The 18,443-nt window shown below is 33.4% G+C and overlaps 3 protein-coding genes and 1 long non-coding RNA gene across 4 annotated transcripts in view; 3 read left to right on the forward strand and 1 right to left on the reverse strand.

Annotated features, from left to right (window-relative positions):
• Positions 1 to 259: 259 nt before the first annotated feature.
• On the forward strand, positions 260 to 2,437 carry LOC145728726 (uncharacterized). Its single transcript, XM_081979182.1, has 6 exons — positions 260 to 630; positions 773 to 906; positions 1,144 to 1,272; positions 1,337 to 1,392; positions 1,445 to 1,652; positions 1,706 to 2,437. Exons 1-6 carry the CDS (start codon positions 582 to 584, stop codon positions 1,928 to 1,930), a joined length of 801 nt encoding a protein of 266 aa, XP_081835308.1. The 5' UTR covers positions 260 to 581; the 3' UTR covers positions 1,931 to 2,437.
• On the reverse strand, positions 766 to 1,162 carry LOC145728728 (uncharacterized). The gene is made up of 2 exons (XR_014178150.1): positions 1,029 to 1,162; positions 766 to 988 (listed from the first exon to the last, which is right to left on the reverse strand). It is a non-coding gene; the product is annotated as an uncharacterized LOC145728728 (long non-coding RNA).
• Positions 2,438 to 7,466: 5,029 nt separating the features above from the next.
• On the forward strand, positions 7,467 to 12,723 carry LOC145727437 (uncharacterized). The gene is made up of 2 exons (XM_081976998.1): positions 7,467 to 7,833; positions 10,619 to 12,723. The coding sequence occupies exons 1-2, from the start codon at positions 7,756 to 7,758 to the stop codon at positions 11,654 to 11,656; spliced, it is 1,116 nt and encodes a 371-aa protein (XP_081833124.1). The 5' UTR covers positions 7,467 to 7,755; the 3' UTR covers positions 11,657 to 12,723.
• A 260-nt stretch (positions 12,724 to 12,983) lies between these two features.
• Positions 12,984 to 18,443, forward strand: part of LOC145727435 (transcription factor Sp9-like) — a 48,440-nt gene continuing 42,980 nt past the window's right edge. Inside the window, exon 1 of the mRNA XM_081976996.1 lies at positions 12,984 to 13,291. Coding sequence (XP_081833122.1) covers positions 13,241 to 13,291 — 51 coding nt within the window. The 5' untranslated portion in view covers positions 12,984 to 13,240. The remainder of the gene's footprint in view (positions 13,292 to 18,443) is intronic.

Genomic DNA, 18,443 nt, shown 5'->3' on the forward strand with positions numbered 1-18,443 from the left:
TGTGCTTTTGAGAGTAATTTTACTCAAAGATTCTGAAAAGAGAAATCTACTTGTAGACGTCAACGACGCTTAGGTCATCTGTGTGCAAGCATGAGAACCATTTACCAAGCTACCATCGATTACAGTAGGTCAATCGAAAAAGGAACCTACACACACTTCACTCTTTGTATAGAGGAACAATGAATACTGTTAAAAAGAATAAAATTTACTTGTAATTACTAGCTTAACAAATCTCTTCTACCACTCATTTAATTGTCATCACTGATAATGCGTATCAATATTTGTGTTTTCGTTGATAGTAGACCGCACTGTATGACTTTGTTCTGTAGGTCGATATCTTGCAGCCTGAACGGGATATTTACTTTCCTGTCGAAACAGCTGTTTTGCTTCAAACGTTGAACTTAGTGCTACTGCAACATTGATAATTCAGCTATGTATGTGACCCTAAAGTGTTAACTAAAAAAATTGGCTTATCAAGCGCCACGATTTTCACGACATGCCGTTGTGGTGGTAAATTTTCGTTGCTTCAGTTCGCTGTAATTGTTTTTCTTTCGATTTTTGTCGTGGCACCGTTAATCATTATGTTGAAAAATATTGTGGTTTTATGTGTTACTATTGTTACTGCAAACGGTAAGAATAAACAATTGTACTTATCTTAAAACAGTTTAAATAGCGTAATGAGTATATTTATTTTATATTATAAATGGTCAAAAAAATTTGAAGAAATTTATTAAAAAGCTTTTTTTATTACTGAAAAAAACAAACTTTTTAGCGGGAAAAAAATGGTTCCCTCATGCACCGGGTGAACCAGACTCAAATCCACCAGTGGGTGATACTAAAAATTTATACGACGCTCATCATGGAATAGCAATGGGCGTTGTAGATAGCAGTTGTGATGATGGAAAGGTTAGTATGACTGGTAAAAATCACTATATTTTTGTAATTATGTCTTACACATCTGTATAGTTTATGATTTTCCCAAATTACTCTCATAAAACCCTCTCTAGACATGTTAAAATCAAATTAACCGGACTCAAAGTAAGTCCAAGAGCATATCTCGTGTCAGAAGATTTTAATTTAATTCGATTCCATTTCTACAGGCATTCAATTGTGAAACTGCGAAACTAAAACTTTTCCTTTCAGTTAAACCTTCAAATAGATTGGCTAAATAAAGTGGAAAACTACACATGCCTGGACAATCGCACTTTGTTTTTGCCTCAAGAGAGTGTAAATCCTATCCAAAGTCAAGAATACATACCGCAACAGTACAGTGTAAGTACACTACTATTATAGTCTTTAAACACTAAAAGATTTAAATGATATGATTTAATGTTAGGCTCCCCACAAATGCATGAACGAATCCATCGAATATGAACAAATTATTCCAACATTGTAAGTAATTCATCTTAAAGCCAGTATTTGATAATTAACCAGATTGTTGTAGTGGCACCCATCGTCCTCTCTGGGCAGTATACGGTGAATACATATTCCTACCAAAACAACGTTGGCTTCACAATTTGGAACATGGCGCGGTGGTAATGTTGTACCACCCATGTGCAAACGGCAACGAGGTTTATAGATTGAAAAAGATAATTAAAAGCTGCCTTTACAGGCATGTGATTACGCCTTATAATTTGCTAACCCCGACCAGAGTAAGTTTTGATTAGACAGTGGATTTGCGCTAATAAAAGTCGATTGTTTTCAGCCTTTGGCTTTGGTAACATGGGGACATCGCATGGAAATGTCGAAAGTAGCTCCAGAAAGGGTAGTGGAGTTTATTAAAGAGCGAGCTCTTAAAGGTCCTGAAATGACTCATCGAAACGGTCAGTACGAGTACTTTTTAAAAGAAAAGGCTCAAGTGGTTTCTGACATGGCCGATACCATAATTTGCCCTAATGGCATGAATTTCGGATTTGAAATGAGAGACTAAAATCTGAAACTTACTACTTCTTCAAATCCACTAATAGAGGCTTGTTATTAGATCGAATTTATCTTCCTGTAGCGTTAGTAGGTTGTTAATGTAAGGTTTTATCTACTAGTCATCGAAAAGAGTTACTCTTACTTCAAACTCATTTGATTAGAATAATTTACGAAAAAGGGACATCTCAAGTAATTTTAGTCTCAGGAATGTTGCCAAAAGCCTTATATACTATGAATGTTAATTTTAACATCAAGTTTGCTTTAAAACTTTGGAGATTACTTTTTGTTTCAGTGTTTATAATTGTCTAATTTGTTACTAACTTTTTTATTCAATTTTTATGTCTAGAGTTTAGGAGTTGTATACACGTACATTATACCCGTTTAAAAAATTTTTCAGTAGTGGCTATCAAGTCAAGATTTACCAGTGCAATTAACAGAACGCTTACAGAACTTAGATAGTAAAAAAAGCTTTAAATGTGTGACATCAATGTTAATAAATTTGAATTCTGGTTAAACATTCTGTATGTTTCATTTATGAATTATTTCTGTTCAAAAACGTTAGTCATGAATTCAGAACAGATTGCCCAGAATAAACTGCTCTATACAACAAAGCTGGCGCGGTTTTATACTGCTCTAGTGGTTTTCTGAAAGATACGACAAATTTGCATACATTTGAATCTTTAATGACAAATAAGCTATGTTTTTAAGACGTTTGGCATCAACTGAGAATGGGAATTGTAACATTCAAAAGGAGTCTGTGTCCCCAAAGCCAGACGTAATAAATACACATCAGCTACTTTGTTTCATCGTAATGAAGTTGGTAATGTCAAGCAAATTTAACTAGTTTTAGCTTAATGACCCTCAAGAGTTTTCTGAATATTGTCAAGGAATATGACAAACATCATCGACCACCAAAAGTCGTTTTTTTTTGTAATAGTAAATGAAATTTCGTCAACCTGTCATTTTGTTGGAAACTGATTTCAAAAACCAATATATTTCGGTCGAAGACAAAGGGGCAGCCGCCCATTATAATAACAGCGAACATGGGCCGGCGCCCCCCGCCGCTTAACTAGACCGACAAAAGCTAAGTGTCAGAGCGGCCTGTAAACAGGCCCGACCTAATCCAATCAAATTTCTGAAGCGCCCGTTTTATCAGACGCCGCTCTTGATTGTTTTAAGAGCCAGTTTCATCTACGTTTAAATCGATTTAAAACCACACATCTTGTTGGTTTATCGGACTTTCTGTGATATATTCCTTCTGTTGAAAGGGGCATAATATGGGTAATTAGGCCGTCCTAGGGGATGTTCAACAAGTGTATGGTGTCAGCATTCCATTGCTGTAAGGTCTCTGAAAGCGACCGAGACAAATCTAGGCCCTCGCCCTCGGCAGGGGACACTTTATGAACGTTTTTCATTGTTGCGAAGTGACAATCCGACATATCCTAGAGATGTGTGGGTTCCACCAGAATACCCAAAACTGTTTTTTCTTTCTTCCAAACGTTACAGACCTTTTTCAGTCGTTTGTTGCCGTAGGCAGCAATAAAGCAACTAGAACACACATTTGAAAGACATTTTAGGAGTCACTGTGGCCAACCTGCTAAATCAGGTGCCTCTGAGACTTCAAAGGAACATCACACAAATCAGCCTCTATTCTTCGGATGAAATTTGTAACTCTTATACCTAGTTTCGCAAAAAAAGCCCTTTTACGATCATGGGAACGTACTTGACACTTGATATTCTTTAACAAAAGTTTCTTTTGTGCGTAGGCCGGATCTATTATTGTATAAACCGATTAAAAGGCACCGTACGCACCCCGTTTATGACCATCGGCTCTATCCAAAAAAAAAGTTATTCAAGTTAGTTTTTTCGTGTTTAATGACCGAATTTTTATTTTTTATTGTATACAAGATGTACCTGTGTCGTTTTCAGGGTATCTAATTGATACTTTAGATAGAAGTTTGCTCTAGATCTTGGAAATATCGGTAAAATATTGTGCAGATGATAAAAGACAGTTAATATAGTAGACTTACTGAACTTGTTCATACCTACATATTCTAGTGGTAGCCACAGAGTCATTTCCAATTTTTGTTCCACCTTATTTGTTTCTTCCTTCCTAGCTAACAGTATATTTGGGACATCACACTGAAATCTTATTAGTCCCAGGCAAATTCAGCGTTCAATCTACATACTCCCAACGGACGTAATTGGACTCAAAAGTTTCATTTATGTACTCTAGAACAACACCGGATCTTTGCCGGATTTGAGACGTTAAGAATACAATTTGGTACAGATTAACCACAAATCAGCTAAATTCAGCGTCCAATGAAAAAGTATTATTTATGTAGACTAAAACAACACCGGACTAGAACAACCTTGGTAGTGCTAGTGTAGGTTGACTGACAGCCAGCATGTTTTGTGCTATTTCTATGTAATCTCAGAATGACTTTGGACTATTTGTGTTGCTCATTTGTGCACAAGTAACAATTAACCCACTTATTTTTTAAGAAACTGCCCTTATTGAAATTTATATTCTGACAGGCACTAACTTTTACTCATTTTCTTTTACTTGTAATTTCTTCACTTCGAACACCATAAATCATACATTTCTTTGAGGTAATAACTAAAGCTACTGAATAACATCATTTTAGGCTGGTGACCCTTTTTTCTATTGAACGTTCGCGGAAGTGTTTGCAAAAGTCATCTTGTAATCCCTTTACTTTGGCTGCCGTGGACAAAATAAACCACCCTTTTTCAATTATTCACGCCTTAAGGATTAAGTTTTATTGCGGTTTCCTAAGTTGACTTGAAACTCGGTTAAGGACTCGTACTGTGTTAACTGAAAAGTCAATTCTAGGGACAAATCAAGACTAAGAAATTTTGGTAAAAATGACTACAATGATTGACAGTATACTCTTCTTCTGTCCAGTAGGCATCGACGTTGAAAAGGGTTAGTTGAAAGTGTTTTTGTTTGATGCACGGATTTGATTATGCATTATTTTCTATTTTTGGTTGTCATTAAAGACAAGCGGTGAATATGTGTTATGTTCCCATACTTTATCTTAATTAAGGATAAAAGCAATTACTACGGCAAAAAAGAACAAAACAGAAAGTTTAATATGAGCTAAATATAGGTGTTCAGGGTCCAAGTTAAGGACCATTTTTCCTCGAGATGAATCTTCTTCGTAATATATCATACAATTTCTAAAACAATATCCGCAACCTATAATTAAAACTAACTGGCTTCGTCCAGATAAATAAACCCAAAAAAGAACTTCTAATTACTACGTGACCCTGTGAAATTATTAGGATGGGAAATTGATTATGTTTGCTGCTTTTTCTTTAAACTATTTTTTGCTTAAAAACTTCGCACGCTCGCAAATTTGTCTACAAAGTAGCTTCCAGTTTAATTTTTTTCCGTAATTCCCATAAGGCAAGAGGATCATTAGAACTCCCTATGTAATTAAATACATTTGGAAACAAAAAAGAATTCCGACAAGGCACTGATCATCCAAGTTTAGAAAACCATCATTTCGGTGTCAAAAAACGACCCTAGCTGTAAATCAAATGTATGCTGACCGATTCTTTGGTCATAAATTTCCAGTCGTACAAACCCGATGAAGACCGCCACTGAACAATACCATGGTTTGTCATTGGCGTATTTTCAAAAAAATTGTTTTATTTTCAAAAATTCTTTGCTATAGTACTTTAATCCACTAGATTTGTGTTACTCAGACTTGATGGAATGATGAGTTTTGCGTTCACCTACTGTGTTGTTCTTGCTAAATAAAATTTTCGGTTAAAGTATTATGTACGCTACTGAAAATTTGTCATGCACCATATATACGGGGATGACATCGAATTGTTCTGGAACACTACAGATACTTTGTGTTACCGAAGGCGTGAAATGTTCGAAACTTCTTTTGGCCGGTTACTTTTGTGGAGAATTTTGTCTTTTGATTAGGAACGACTACCGTGTGGTTTCCAAAAAATTTGTAAACACGTGGGGGGCAAAAGGGCTTTATCGCATATTATCGCTTTTACGAACGAACTAGTTGTGCCCTTATTTTAAGCATCAAGACGGTCTTTAAATTACCATTTATTTCATTACCATCGTTATAGGGTAAATTTAACAGATATCGAATTCGAATAGGTACAAATTGATATGGTTTTTACAATGGATCAAATCATAATGGATGGTTACGTGGAAGGAAGTAACTTATATCTATACTGTTTGATTAGATGGTCGATTATACAAATCAGTGAGATTAAAATGAAAAAGTATTTCCACTTTTGAAATCAAAATCAGTGATAATTTAGAAATGCAGACTGTAGAAAAATAATCTCTTTGTCTATTTGCATGCAGAATTTGATACTTTTTTGCATGCATATGAGTGCAGACTTTTCCGCACACCTTCATTGATCATGGTTAATTAATTAACTTTTTCACGGAATTCATTCGTTATGGCAAATTAAAAAAAAATCTATTGACAACCGAAGTAAACATATTAATAATTACAAAACGTGAAGAATATCATTCAGTTGGAGTATTTGCTCCCAAAATGTACTGCAAAATTCATTGGACTCATCAGTTGAAGCTTCTTAAATTTGTCGTATCAACCGCCGAAAGTTTTGATTTATTATCGTCAAAAGCACACTAGAAGAAGGAACACGTATTATTTTCAAATTAGTATAATGCAGACCATTTCAAGATTTGCAAAAATCTCAAATTTTTTTAAATAAAGAATTAAGTATTGATTTTTATTGAGATAGGTATAATTTATATTAGCTCGTAGAAAAATTTTTGTACCTCACTTGTGGAAAGCAACTTTTCCAACTCGCACTGCAATCGCATGCGAAAAGTATGGCTTTCCGCACTCATTAGAAAAATAACTATTTTATTTAGAAAACATAATTTCTGGCATTAAACCTTAATGGTGATTGATGTCTTCTATTATCTAGAATTTAATGTCCAAATGAAATTTTGGTAAACTACTAAGGGTCAGTTTTATAAGTTGAGTGAAATCATAGAAAAACTTATTTCCGGTTTTCAAATTGAATCTTTTTCCGTTTTCCGGAAAACTAGAAAAACGTCACAGACTACATTTTAAACAATTGCTTCTAGTTTCTTAACAAATCACCCCCAACATCAAAAAAATTATGCTGGCTGTTAGCTGCTCTTTGACTAAGAGTTGAAGAATGTTGTTTTACTAATAATTTATTAGGGAATGATAAAGACCTAATCGAATATCAGAGTTCAGTTAATCAATGGTTAGCCTTCCGAAAAACGTTACGGTACAAACGAGGGTTAAACTAAATGACGTATGACAAAACAGTTAGTTACAACGTCATAGCTCAAAATAGTGTTCCTGAAATAATCTTTGAGTTTATAATCTTTCTTTTTCCTATTCTCACAAAAATTTTTTCTTTGTTTTTTGTGACTGACCTACTTTCTTCCGTACTCTTCGTATATTTAAAAGTAACAAAAAATCTTCATCAGTTAGGGTGATATTGAAGGCAGACAAGCCTAAATCAATTGGAGTAGACAATAAGCAATCAGAATAAACACAACAGAAATCCCACATAATTATATAGACCTGGTAGGCAAAGCTCATCGTTTTGACGACATCCGCGGCTATCGGCCGCATTTCAAAAGTTTGAGGGTTGTCTTTCCATCCCCTGGGCAAGCCGAGGGGTAAGGCGCGCAGCATCACGCGCAGCCACGCCCCCTTTAGGCAATGATCTCGAGACGGTCACAACCGTAAACCGTATAATCTCAGTTATTAGCGAGCAGTGCGCGATCACTGTTTCATAGACAAAGTTAAGAAGTGTTGAACTATGATGGCCCCTCAAGTAGTGCATACTCAGTATCCTGGCAACGGTGGCAACGCAGGAGGTGCGGCGCAATCGCATCAGGTACGTGCCAGTAATGATAGTGTTTTGGTTCTTTGCGATTCGGTGAACCCTTTCATTATTTTATACGATTTTATTAAGGCCCTTATTTGTCTTGCCACTCTTGCATCGGTAGTGAAATGTTGCTGAAGATATGTCCATACTTTTTGAGAACCCAACCAAAATTTTTGAAGAAGAGTAATTAGGAAACTTCAAAACCAAAAAAAAAATAAGTAAAAAAAAATATTTTGTCACATAAATTAAGTCAAATCCAACTGATGCTCTATCAAACACTTTAAAAAAGGGTGGCACTACCTAAAAAAATTGGTCATGATATTGATGGTATAATTAGCTATAATTATAGTTTTTCATATGATCAATACAGTTTACCATTCATTATCATCAAATTGAGCAAGTGATTTTGACTTGTTTTGCCTTCACCTTCGCATAAATTTAGCATAATTTCTATAGAAATGACAAAATAGCACCATCTGATTTTACGGTTTTTATAGAAATAATGATACAAAAATTGACTTCAAAATGTCTGAAATGTGCACTCAGCTAAGTTGCTTGAGCTAACCCAATAATTGCTTAACCAACCATCAGGCCCGAACCTCTTAAATCAAATTGGTTAAACTTATGTTCATGATTTTTTCCTTCTACAACTCAAGTTATAGTAAAATGCTCATATTTCATAGAAACATAACTGTTTTTCAATATTCGTTTTTGCTTTAAATAACTTAAATGTATAATAAACTGTTATTAGCTTAACACACAATTTTATTGAGATGTCTTAAACTATAGGAGATATTTCCGAACATATATCAGTCTTTTTACAACTTTGACATTGTATACAAGATATTTTTTAATGATTGCAAAATCTACATTGAAAAATAATGCCAAGTTTGCTATACCTATAAATCATCTTTCAAAAATTGATCGTTTTAAAAATTACAGGGTGTTGAAATCTAATTAAAACAAAGAATTTCAATCTACAAAATAAATTAAAATTCCACATAGACAAATACGAAATAACGCCATTGTTTGTTACATGACTAACACTTTTAATTAAATTATTCTTACACACACAAATACATAAATTTGTTTTTTTTTTGAGAAAAGCTCACAAATTTACTTTTCTCTTCAAAATTAATCACTGAATCAGTAATAAAATCAGTAGCCATTGGTGGAAATAAAAATTCATTCATCATTCGTCATTCGTTTTCAAGAAATTTATAAATTAAAATTTCTTTATATAATAAATGAAATGAAAATAGTATTTCAAAAAGGAGTATACAATTTACATCCGAAAAGTTTGCATGCGAATGATTTATCAAATATCAGTTCTTTAAGTTAATCGTCGTTTGTATGAATTTCTTCATATTAATTTGATTTTGAGTTAAAACTCTCTATACAGGGTGTCTGTACACTGTAAACCTGCCTATGATGCTACAAATTTCAAAATAAAGTGGTTCAAGGGTACTTTTTCTAAAGCAATTTAAGGTAGGCAATAATTTAGACTCTTTGGTCACTATTAAGCTGTGACATACAGGAAAAATCTGCTGTAAAAAGATTAGTATTACTGATATAATATCTGAGTTTTACTGATTACTAAACACTTATTGCTGCAAAACATCAGCAACACATCTAAAAACAAATTTATAGACCGATTTACACTAGTCTAAAATGCGTGTTTTATGTATTTATTAACACCACTGTACTTATATTTAAGAGTTTTTATAATTACTATTAATTATTAATAGAAAACCAAGTTTACTACTTTAATTAACCTACAAATATTTTTCTTTATTCTTTCTTTGCTCCTTGCTCGGTCTTTTCTCAACTTAGACCATCAAACGGTCAGTTTTCTATAGAAAGTGGCATATGATTTACTGCTTTAGATAAAAACGGCTCAAACTTTGATCTTCAAAGGTCACAGTAGGTAGAAATTTCGAGCCAAATACAATTTTCATCACTTTTTCGATATATCGGGTGTTTATTCCGGTGGTTTCCCAATTCTATTTTCAGATATTTCTGCATTTAAAACATGTATAAAATTTTTAGTATATTAAAAACGCTTTGATTTTTAATTGTTACTGAATGCTCTATTACAATTTAATTCTTTTTCGGTATATTTTAATAATTTAAAGATTGAAAACAGAAAACTTGCGACGTCAGAAGAATATAGCAGATACAAACTGTCTTATTTACTGTAATAACCTTTCGTTAACAACATTTTTAGTTTTTTTCTAAATTTAGAACTTAAATAACACGATTATTCTAATGAAAATTGCATTTTTGTAACAAACGTTCACACCAAATACGAAAACATCATTAATTTTGCATTGCAAATTATTTTTTTCGCGTTTTTTTCTGAAATAAATATGTCCATCTGTTCTGCAACGCGTCTAATCTCGATCTCTTTGACGGTATCGGTCGGAGCCATTTTGTTCCGTAAACTATCAATGTATCTTCCCAAATATTTAGGTTTGATTTTTCTGGCAGCTACTAAAAAGTATGGTTTACATAAATGTATACCAAATAGATGTTCTTCTTGGCAACTGACGGGACGAACTTGTTTTCGTTTACATCAAAACGTAACCGTAAATATTTTACCTCTTGGTAACTACCGATTCATTCCCATATATCTTTAAGATTATCTCTTTTAAATGATTTCGTTTTTGGATTGATGCATATTCAAAATGTTTGTTTTACGCAAAATAAACACTTTTTCCAGATTAAAAAAAAAAGTAGTAAGACCAGGTTTTTTTTAAAATAAATTTCTAAATGTGATTTTGTTTCTTTTTAGATGTCGTCTGTGTCACCTTTAAATCTTCTGGCAGCTACTTGCAATCGGATATACCCAGCACCATACGCAACACACACTCAGTTATCGCCAGCCAGTACTACCTCCTGCAGTAGCGATGGGTATGCTGCCCAGGTATCCTTGGAAACTACCAGAAGTCCCTTGGAATACTCACCACACTACCAGCAAACTTACGCTCATGGTTATAACAATTTTTGGTTCCAACACTCGCCATCTTCTGCAGATGGGTTCCAACCACAACAGAGTCAAATGTATCCATGGCCACAGCGACCATATATGAACCCATTTGGTGGTATGAACGTGATCAAGCCAGAAATCGTAGATTTTCCTTCGTATTCGGGTAAAGCTAGAAGGTGCGTAAAGTGTCAATGTCCGAATTGTATTAACGAGGAGAATGGATTGAAGAAACCGGCTTCCAAAAAAGAACACATCTGCCATTATCCTGGTTGTGATAAAGTGTATGGTAAAACGTCTCATTTGCAAGCTCATCTGAGGTGGCATACTGGAGAAAGACCTTTTGTGTGCAACTGGTTGTTTTGCGGCAAAAGGTTCACTAGATCAGACGAACTGCAGAGACATCTCAGAACACACACAGGAGAAAAAAGGTTTTCATGTCCGATGTGTTCAAAGAGGTTTATGCGAAGCGATCATTTAGCTAAACACGTCAAAACACACAAAAACAAAAAATCAGATGAAAACGACAAAGACAAAAAGGAAAATATAGCCACCCCACCTAGTTCATCACCTGAAACTGAACCAGCAATACCTCAAGATCAACCAGCTCAAATACCACCACAAAACGATCTAAACCACAATCGAAACTACCTCAACATTTCTAGTTTGAGCTATCCATCTTCAATAAGCAGTTCGATGCATCAACCACTCAGGTTTAGTCAAAGTATGGCACCATCCAGTATGACTCCCACCAACAGTTTGTCATATCAGTGTAGTTCAAAAATGTTGCCCCAGGGCGGACATCATCATCATCAGGGTTATTTTTCTGATTTTGGTTATTGTTGATTGTGAAACAATAGTAAAACTTGTTACTTGTTACACCCACATTAAGTAACTCAAAAAATCTGTTACCTGTTACTGCTTTAAAATGTGCCAAACTAATTTGCTTTTGTATTTTGTTGAGATTTGTCACTTTATATATAAAAATTCTTTGTAACATTTGTACGTCACTGCATTTTTTAATTTATTCCTTCAATTTTAATAAATGTTTCTCTGCGGTTTGAAAGTATTAAGTAGTTACAGTTAATTGAAAGACCCAAATATTTCTCAGGAAAAGTCCAATTTTAGTGGTTAAGGCAATTTGATAACTGTTATATACTTGTACATATTACTTTTATTATACATTTAGTGTGTATATGATTTGATTCTCTATATAGGGATTTTGCTTCTTGTAAAAATTACTGCAAAAGCTACATAGGGGATGTTTTACAGAATTTAAGGGGCGTTTTAACAAAATGTTTGCTTCGTTCTTAAGTAATTTCACAAAAATGTTGTATCATCTCTAATTTGGATTGAACATTATTAGAGCAACTTTACTTACTCTGTTTTTTGCTTTAAAATGATACATTCCAAACCAAATAAAAAACTAGCATTTTTAATTTTTTTGCAAAAAAAGTTAATGATGGTATCTCACAACCGAAACGTTGAAACTGAAAATGATCTACACAGAAAAGTAGTCCTTGAAAAAGTTGATCTATTATACAAAGCTCAAACTTAATTCTAAATTTTTATAAATTTGAGATAATACACCACTTTTCGGAAAATTTCGGTTTTTCGAAAATATCTCAAGAACGAAGCTAAAAATGTGGTTAAAGCGGTGTTTCTCTCATTTCTCTGAAACATTCCCCTTTTAGTAACCTTACGGGATGTGACCTAGCTTTATACATAGAGAATCGAATCTAGGACACACTGTATAAGTTTAGGGCAATATTTTCTGTTATGGAGTGAATATTTAAAGGTCCAAACAGAAACACAGATTGTATTGTATTTTTTGTAATTTAGCCTAGAATAAATGTATAGTTTTATATTCAGATTGTTGATTATTTTTAAATACATGTTGCTATAAATATAAAGTTTTATTTTTGAAAACCCACTGAACAAAGTACATAAAATCATAGTCTAGTGTAAGTATCGATTAGTGCTGCGCTCTGAGCAGAGCTTTTTGAACTAGCAGCTCTGCTTTCAACTAGCAGATGGCGCCAATAGTAAAATAATTGAGGGTGCTATTAAATGGGCGGGTTTTACGGATGCATGGCCGCCCTGCAGAGTAGGGCGGCGAAAGAAAATAAGACAAAAAAAGTCAAATTATAGTGTAATGTTATGTACGTGCGGTGGGGTAGGCAGCCAGGAAAAAGCTAGTTGGATTTAAGTCAGTTTTAATCAAAACTCATGAATGCATATACCCAGTTTTTCCGCAATTGTTTATTGTTTTAGAAAGACGCCCAAAATAGCGCTGTTTTAATACGGTTTGTTAATGATCGGATCGGCCGATGATGGCGCTGGTCACGCGTGTGTTGTGATTAATTTTTGACATTGTGCATTGTGCCTGAAGGATTTTAAGCGAACAGGTTTTTTTTGTTTGAGGAACAAATGGAGCGGCAAGAGAGGGAAAAAGAACGCGGATCTCCAGAATTATTAGTAGTAAGTTGATTTTTGATTCCTTTGATCACTATCAGGATTATTTCAGAGGACTATTTAGATTATTAATATAATGACAGGTGACAGCTGCGCTTGATTGGTTGAAACCAATTATCAAACATAATATGAGGGCGCTTGCGTTCCATTTAAAGTTTTATAGTGGTTTTAGATCTAAACGAGAATCTTAATCTGTTGATTATGCTCGAAATTCATCTCGTGTGGCTGCTAACCAAAAAAAACTTTATTGCCATAATAATCTTAACTTATTTATTACATGATATGTTACCTAATCAAAAAGTGAATCATTTTTGCTTTTTATAACCGTTAATTTGAATTTTACTTCATTACTTCATTGGATACAAATAGTACTATTTGTTCTAATTTATCTTCGAATTCATATAACTTCATTTAGATGAGGTGTCCATCAGTATACTCAATAAACAACAATTATTCAATAAGTTTTTCTATTATATAAGAAAATATGAACGAGTCTTCTATCCTAATCAGTCATGTCCAGGATTTCTTTGAAGACTAGGTATAACCCAGACCCAGAGCAAGCTATACATTGTTGTTCTGTTATTCTTCTAAAAATCATGAATCACCTGAATTTGCCTCAAGATCTGCAATATTTTTCGCAAGACAAACTTATAACTCTGGATCATCCATAAGGATCATATTACGTAAATTTCCAAGGTGTACAATTAGTCAAAATAATACGTCCAATTACCTACTATCAATACATGTCGAAACTGATTGGTTTACTTTTATTTAATGTAAATAATAAATATACCTACTTAATTTTAACTTGAATTTACACGTTTTACTAATCGGGCACTGCTCCATATTCTCCAAGTTAATCTCTCGGTTAATCTCATGTAAAATCAGTAAATGTGCAGTACCAATCACTAACCCCATTTTTCGCCTTCCCTGTATGTGATTAAAAAACTGAACTACCCATTTCAAAAGTTGAATCAAAAAATTCTTAGTGACATATTTCTAACCTTAAAATAAAAGGGCTACAGTCAATAGTGTTGTTTTTTTCAACGACTCACTCGGTATATTTCAATATTTTCGAGATCATTAACAAGCTCTATAACCTATTTAAATTTTGTAAAAAAATATTAGGAAAATTTTACTTTGTCTTTTGACCAACCTTGTATATGATAAAAAAGTGAAGATTATGAACCATTAGGTACATGTAAGTGGAAAAAAAAGTATTGTATGTCTGTATTACATTTTACTGGGTGATCCATGAGAAACAGAACAAAAACACTACTATTGGCTGTAACCCTTTTAGGTTAGGGATATAGTGTGGTAGCCATTTTTGGATTCAACTGTTTAAACTACATCAAAAGGATTAAAAGGGTGGGAGTGAGAAACAATACAGGAAAAATAGAAATAATACAAGACAGGAAGAAAGGATAGGAATATTTACAATAATAATTGAAAACATTGCATACAATTTCTAGAAAAAATCATAAATTAGTGTAAATCAAAAACTTAAAAAGTTTCCGTTTCAGCGAGTAAGTAGATAGTTTAAAACTGCTACTGCATTAAACTTTTTGTTTATTTTAAACATGCCCTGTAAATGCGTTGAGTTGAATCGCATTTAAAGTTTTCCATAAAATTACCAATTTAAAAATATTCCTTTAAATTATCATCACTTTTTTGGTAGTTACCGATAATTCTAACCATTTAAGAACGTTTTGTGCAGTAAGTATTAATTATCCTATTAGGGCTGACCTGTTTAATGTCAGATAGTTTTTTTCCTATTGAAACCTACTTGACTTTTACGTTTAAAAACAGTTTACAAAACGTAAAACAAAATTGCCATCTAAGAAAAAATGAATTCCTCTTTTTCACATTTATTTGCCAAGACGTTTTATAACTTTGTAAAATAAAAAATTATATAACATTTAAAAATGATCAACTTGAGCATTATTTGAGTAAAGTAGCAGTAATCAAAAACGTCTTCAGCTTAACCCGTTACTATTAACATGTGTGATATTTTCTTTTCATCAACTTTGTAAAAGACAATCTGGCTGCTAGTTAGCCAAATTATAGGAAAAACCTTAGTTCGACAATTTATTCTCACCTTCAGCATGTAAAAATACATGGCGTCATGTAAAAGGTGTAGGATATTAAAAAATATTGAACATGCATGCAATATCCGGAGTTTGCTTCGTTATGGAATTCAACTGCTTTTATATTGCGTGCTAACTTTGCGCTCTTATTTAATTTCGCAGTTATAACGTCCCCTTATTAGGATATTATGCCAGTCTGAACTGGTCAAGGTGAGTTTTTCACTTATTTTAATAAATATTGTATAATTGTAAATACTAATGTCAAAATTTTGCTTTTCAAAATCAAGAAAAAATAGTTGATTATTAGTTTTAAACCAACTCTTTGAAGATACTTATTTAACCTGTCTGTCTGAATAGGAAGTGTAATTAAAACGAAGTACCCGCATATAACTTTAAGTGTTTATGGATAATTATTATATGCTTTTACACCAGTCTTAGTTCTTCGGGATGATAGATTGATATTATAACGTTTCTTACGTCAACAAACTAGTTTTTTACAGTAGAATTAACGTAAATTTTGATGTTAGTACTTGGATTGGGGTGTGCTAGTATGTGCGTCAACCGTTAAAAACAAATTTACACCAACAGTTTTGCGGTAAACTAATAAACGTTTTGAACTTTTCCCCTTGTAGATCGTATACAGCACAACACGCAAATTTGTGGTCGGTAACCACTGACATGTTACCGTATGACGTGCCAATAATTACTGGTGCATTTGCCTTGATACCCACTACTTAACACCCGTGTGTTTTAGTAATGAAGATTTGTCTCCAAATGCTACAAATCTCCGGGTTTGCAGTAAAAATACAAAGTTCTACTTTCTGATTTTTGTGTTTATTCAGCAAAGATGGAAGTAAAAGAAGAAACAAGAGATAATGACGGTGATTGCCGTGGTTACATCAGTCAAAATGTGAAAAGAAGGCGAGGGATCGTTCCATCGTGAGACGGCCGGTCATTTGCTCCTTTTTTTATTCGTCGGCAAATTACGAAGAAGACTGAGCTCAACATGTTCATGTCACAAATGGATTGGGAAGTTTTCAACCTGCTAAATGACCAGTTTGAAAAAATTGGGAATTATATTTAATCTTTGACTAGTTTTTCAAATAAGCACAACCAAACACAAAATAATTATAAAACACCATACGCAGTTTTATAAAAAAAATGATCATCTTAAAAAAACATAAAGACTTAATAGGGTCGTTAAGTTATACAGGAATATGGTTCAGACCCTCATGAACCTGAGAGAATTAAGGAGAAACTGAAATTCGTCGATAATCGTAATGACCTTATGGATGATTATCGTCAGTAATTAACTCTCCACCTTGAAACTAGATTAAAGGACGTGGTCAACATTAAACAGGGTTAATAACAGTTTTTTCAATGTGGATGACAAAAAATGTTTACATTGATCGATTACGACAGGTGATGTTATAATTATTCAGACAAAGTCAAGCTTATATGCGATCACAGATTTGAATTTATATAGCAATCAGAAACTGTAACCAACCAAGTCATAAACGATTGTCAGTTCACAGTTATCTCCATTGAATGTCATTTATAAGCACGTTGTGTAATTGGCATAAATATAGTTTGTTTGTAATTTTCAGTGTTTTCCTAACCCACTCCCAAAAAGTCTGGTTTAGATCCGTCCTTTTTGGATATATACATGGTGGTTCTCCGAGAACTTCATCAATCGATTTTGGAAAAAAATTCGGTTATACCGGAAGGAGGTGACAATTTGCATTTTAAATAAAACACCCAGTATATGTGCTCTGTATATTTTTGAATTCCATGTTTATCTTCAGGCCTACTTCTTATACCTATAATGTAGTATAGCGAACTTAAAACTGTTTTCTGTCAAAATTGAGTGTAGACCAATTAACAATTGTAATTAAGTTCTATTAAAAAAACTTTGTTATTTGGTTGATCCATTTTTCTAATATAATATAATATAAAAATTGGAGTATTCCATGTGAAAAAATTGACTTTCAGCCTTTCAGACACTCTGTATAATTATTTGCTGAATTTACACTCATACTATTCAAATAGACTTTATTTAATATGAAAAAATACATTAACTAAGTTAAACATGTTTTTTATAGATGTTAATTACAATTGTTTGTTGGTCTGCAAACGCCAATTCTGACATCAAATATCTCAGAAAAAGTTGAAGTTAGGTATATTACACTATACATAAAGTAAGCCTGAAACTAAACATTTAATAATTCAACAATATAATAATATAAAAAAATGTTCCAGGTAAAACAACATTTTTCAACATTTTTTTCTTATTTGTACTTTTTCCATAATCGATGCAATTCTCAGAGGACCACCCTGTAGAGCATGTTGAGTAAAACAAACACAATATTTATACAGGGTGATTCCAAAGTTGGTGCTTTCATTTCACCTGCGAATAGGGCAGTAAAACTTTGACACCCTGTATCTTCGTTATTGTTCATATTTCGAAAAAGCGTCAAAGGAAAAAAAACCTTATTTTTTGAAGCCCTATTCGCAGGTGAAAGGAAAGCACCAACTTTGGAATCACCCTGTAGAAAATAACAAAAGCATTTTGCAAAAAATAAAAAATGGAAAAAATGTAGTTGGTAGAATAAACCAAACAAAATTTTTAAACATTTATTCGCTCCAACAGAGGAAACCAGAACTTGTAATTATTCATCCATGTAAATTATTTCCACTAATTTCATTACGACTTTTACAAAGCTTTAATTCATTTGAATAACAAACGAGTGCAGCAGTTTAACCCCTTCGCTCTGGACTGCATTTTGTTGGTGGCACTTGTGTTTCAGAAAAGCTGCAGTTAACTTATCAAACGCCTCGTTAATTATATATGATTTTTTTGTAAAGCCGGTAATTTTTGAAAAGGATCTGTCAGTTGCTCTTTACCCGCCAGCGCTATTCCCAATTCCCCGCATAGAAATCAGTCTTCCTTTTGCCTTAATACGGTTTTAAATAGTGGTTGTTTACTACCCATTTAGACTTTTTTCGGGGTTAGTGTTAATCCACGTCCAGGTGTCCGGCCGCAGTAATTTATTACCCTGAAAATAGTGGTT

Source organism: Ips typographus, linkage group LG4 (genome assembly GCF_016097725.1).
Source record: "Ips typographus isolate SLU linkage group LG4, UJ_Ityp_2.0, whole genome shotgun sequence".
Classification (NCBI taxonomy): Eukaryota; Metazoa; Arthropoda; class Insecta; order Coleoptera; family Curculionidae; genus Ips; species Ips typographus.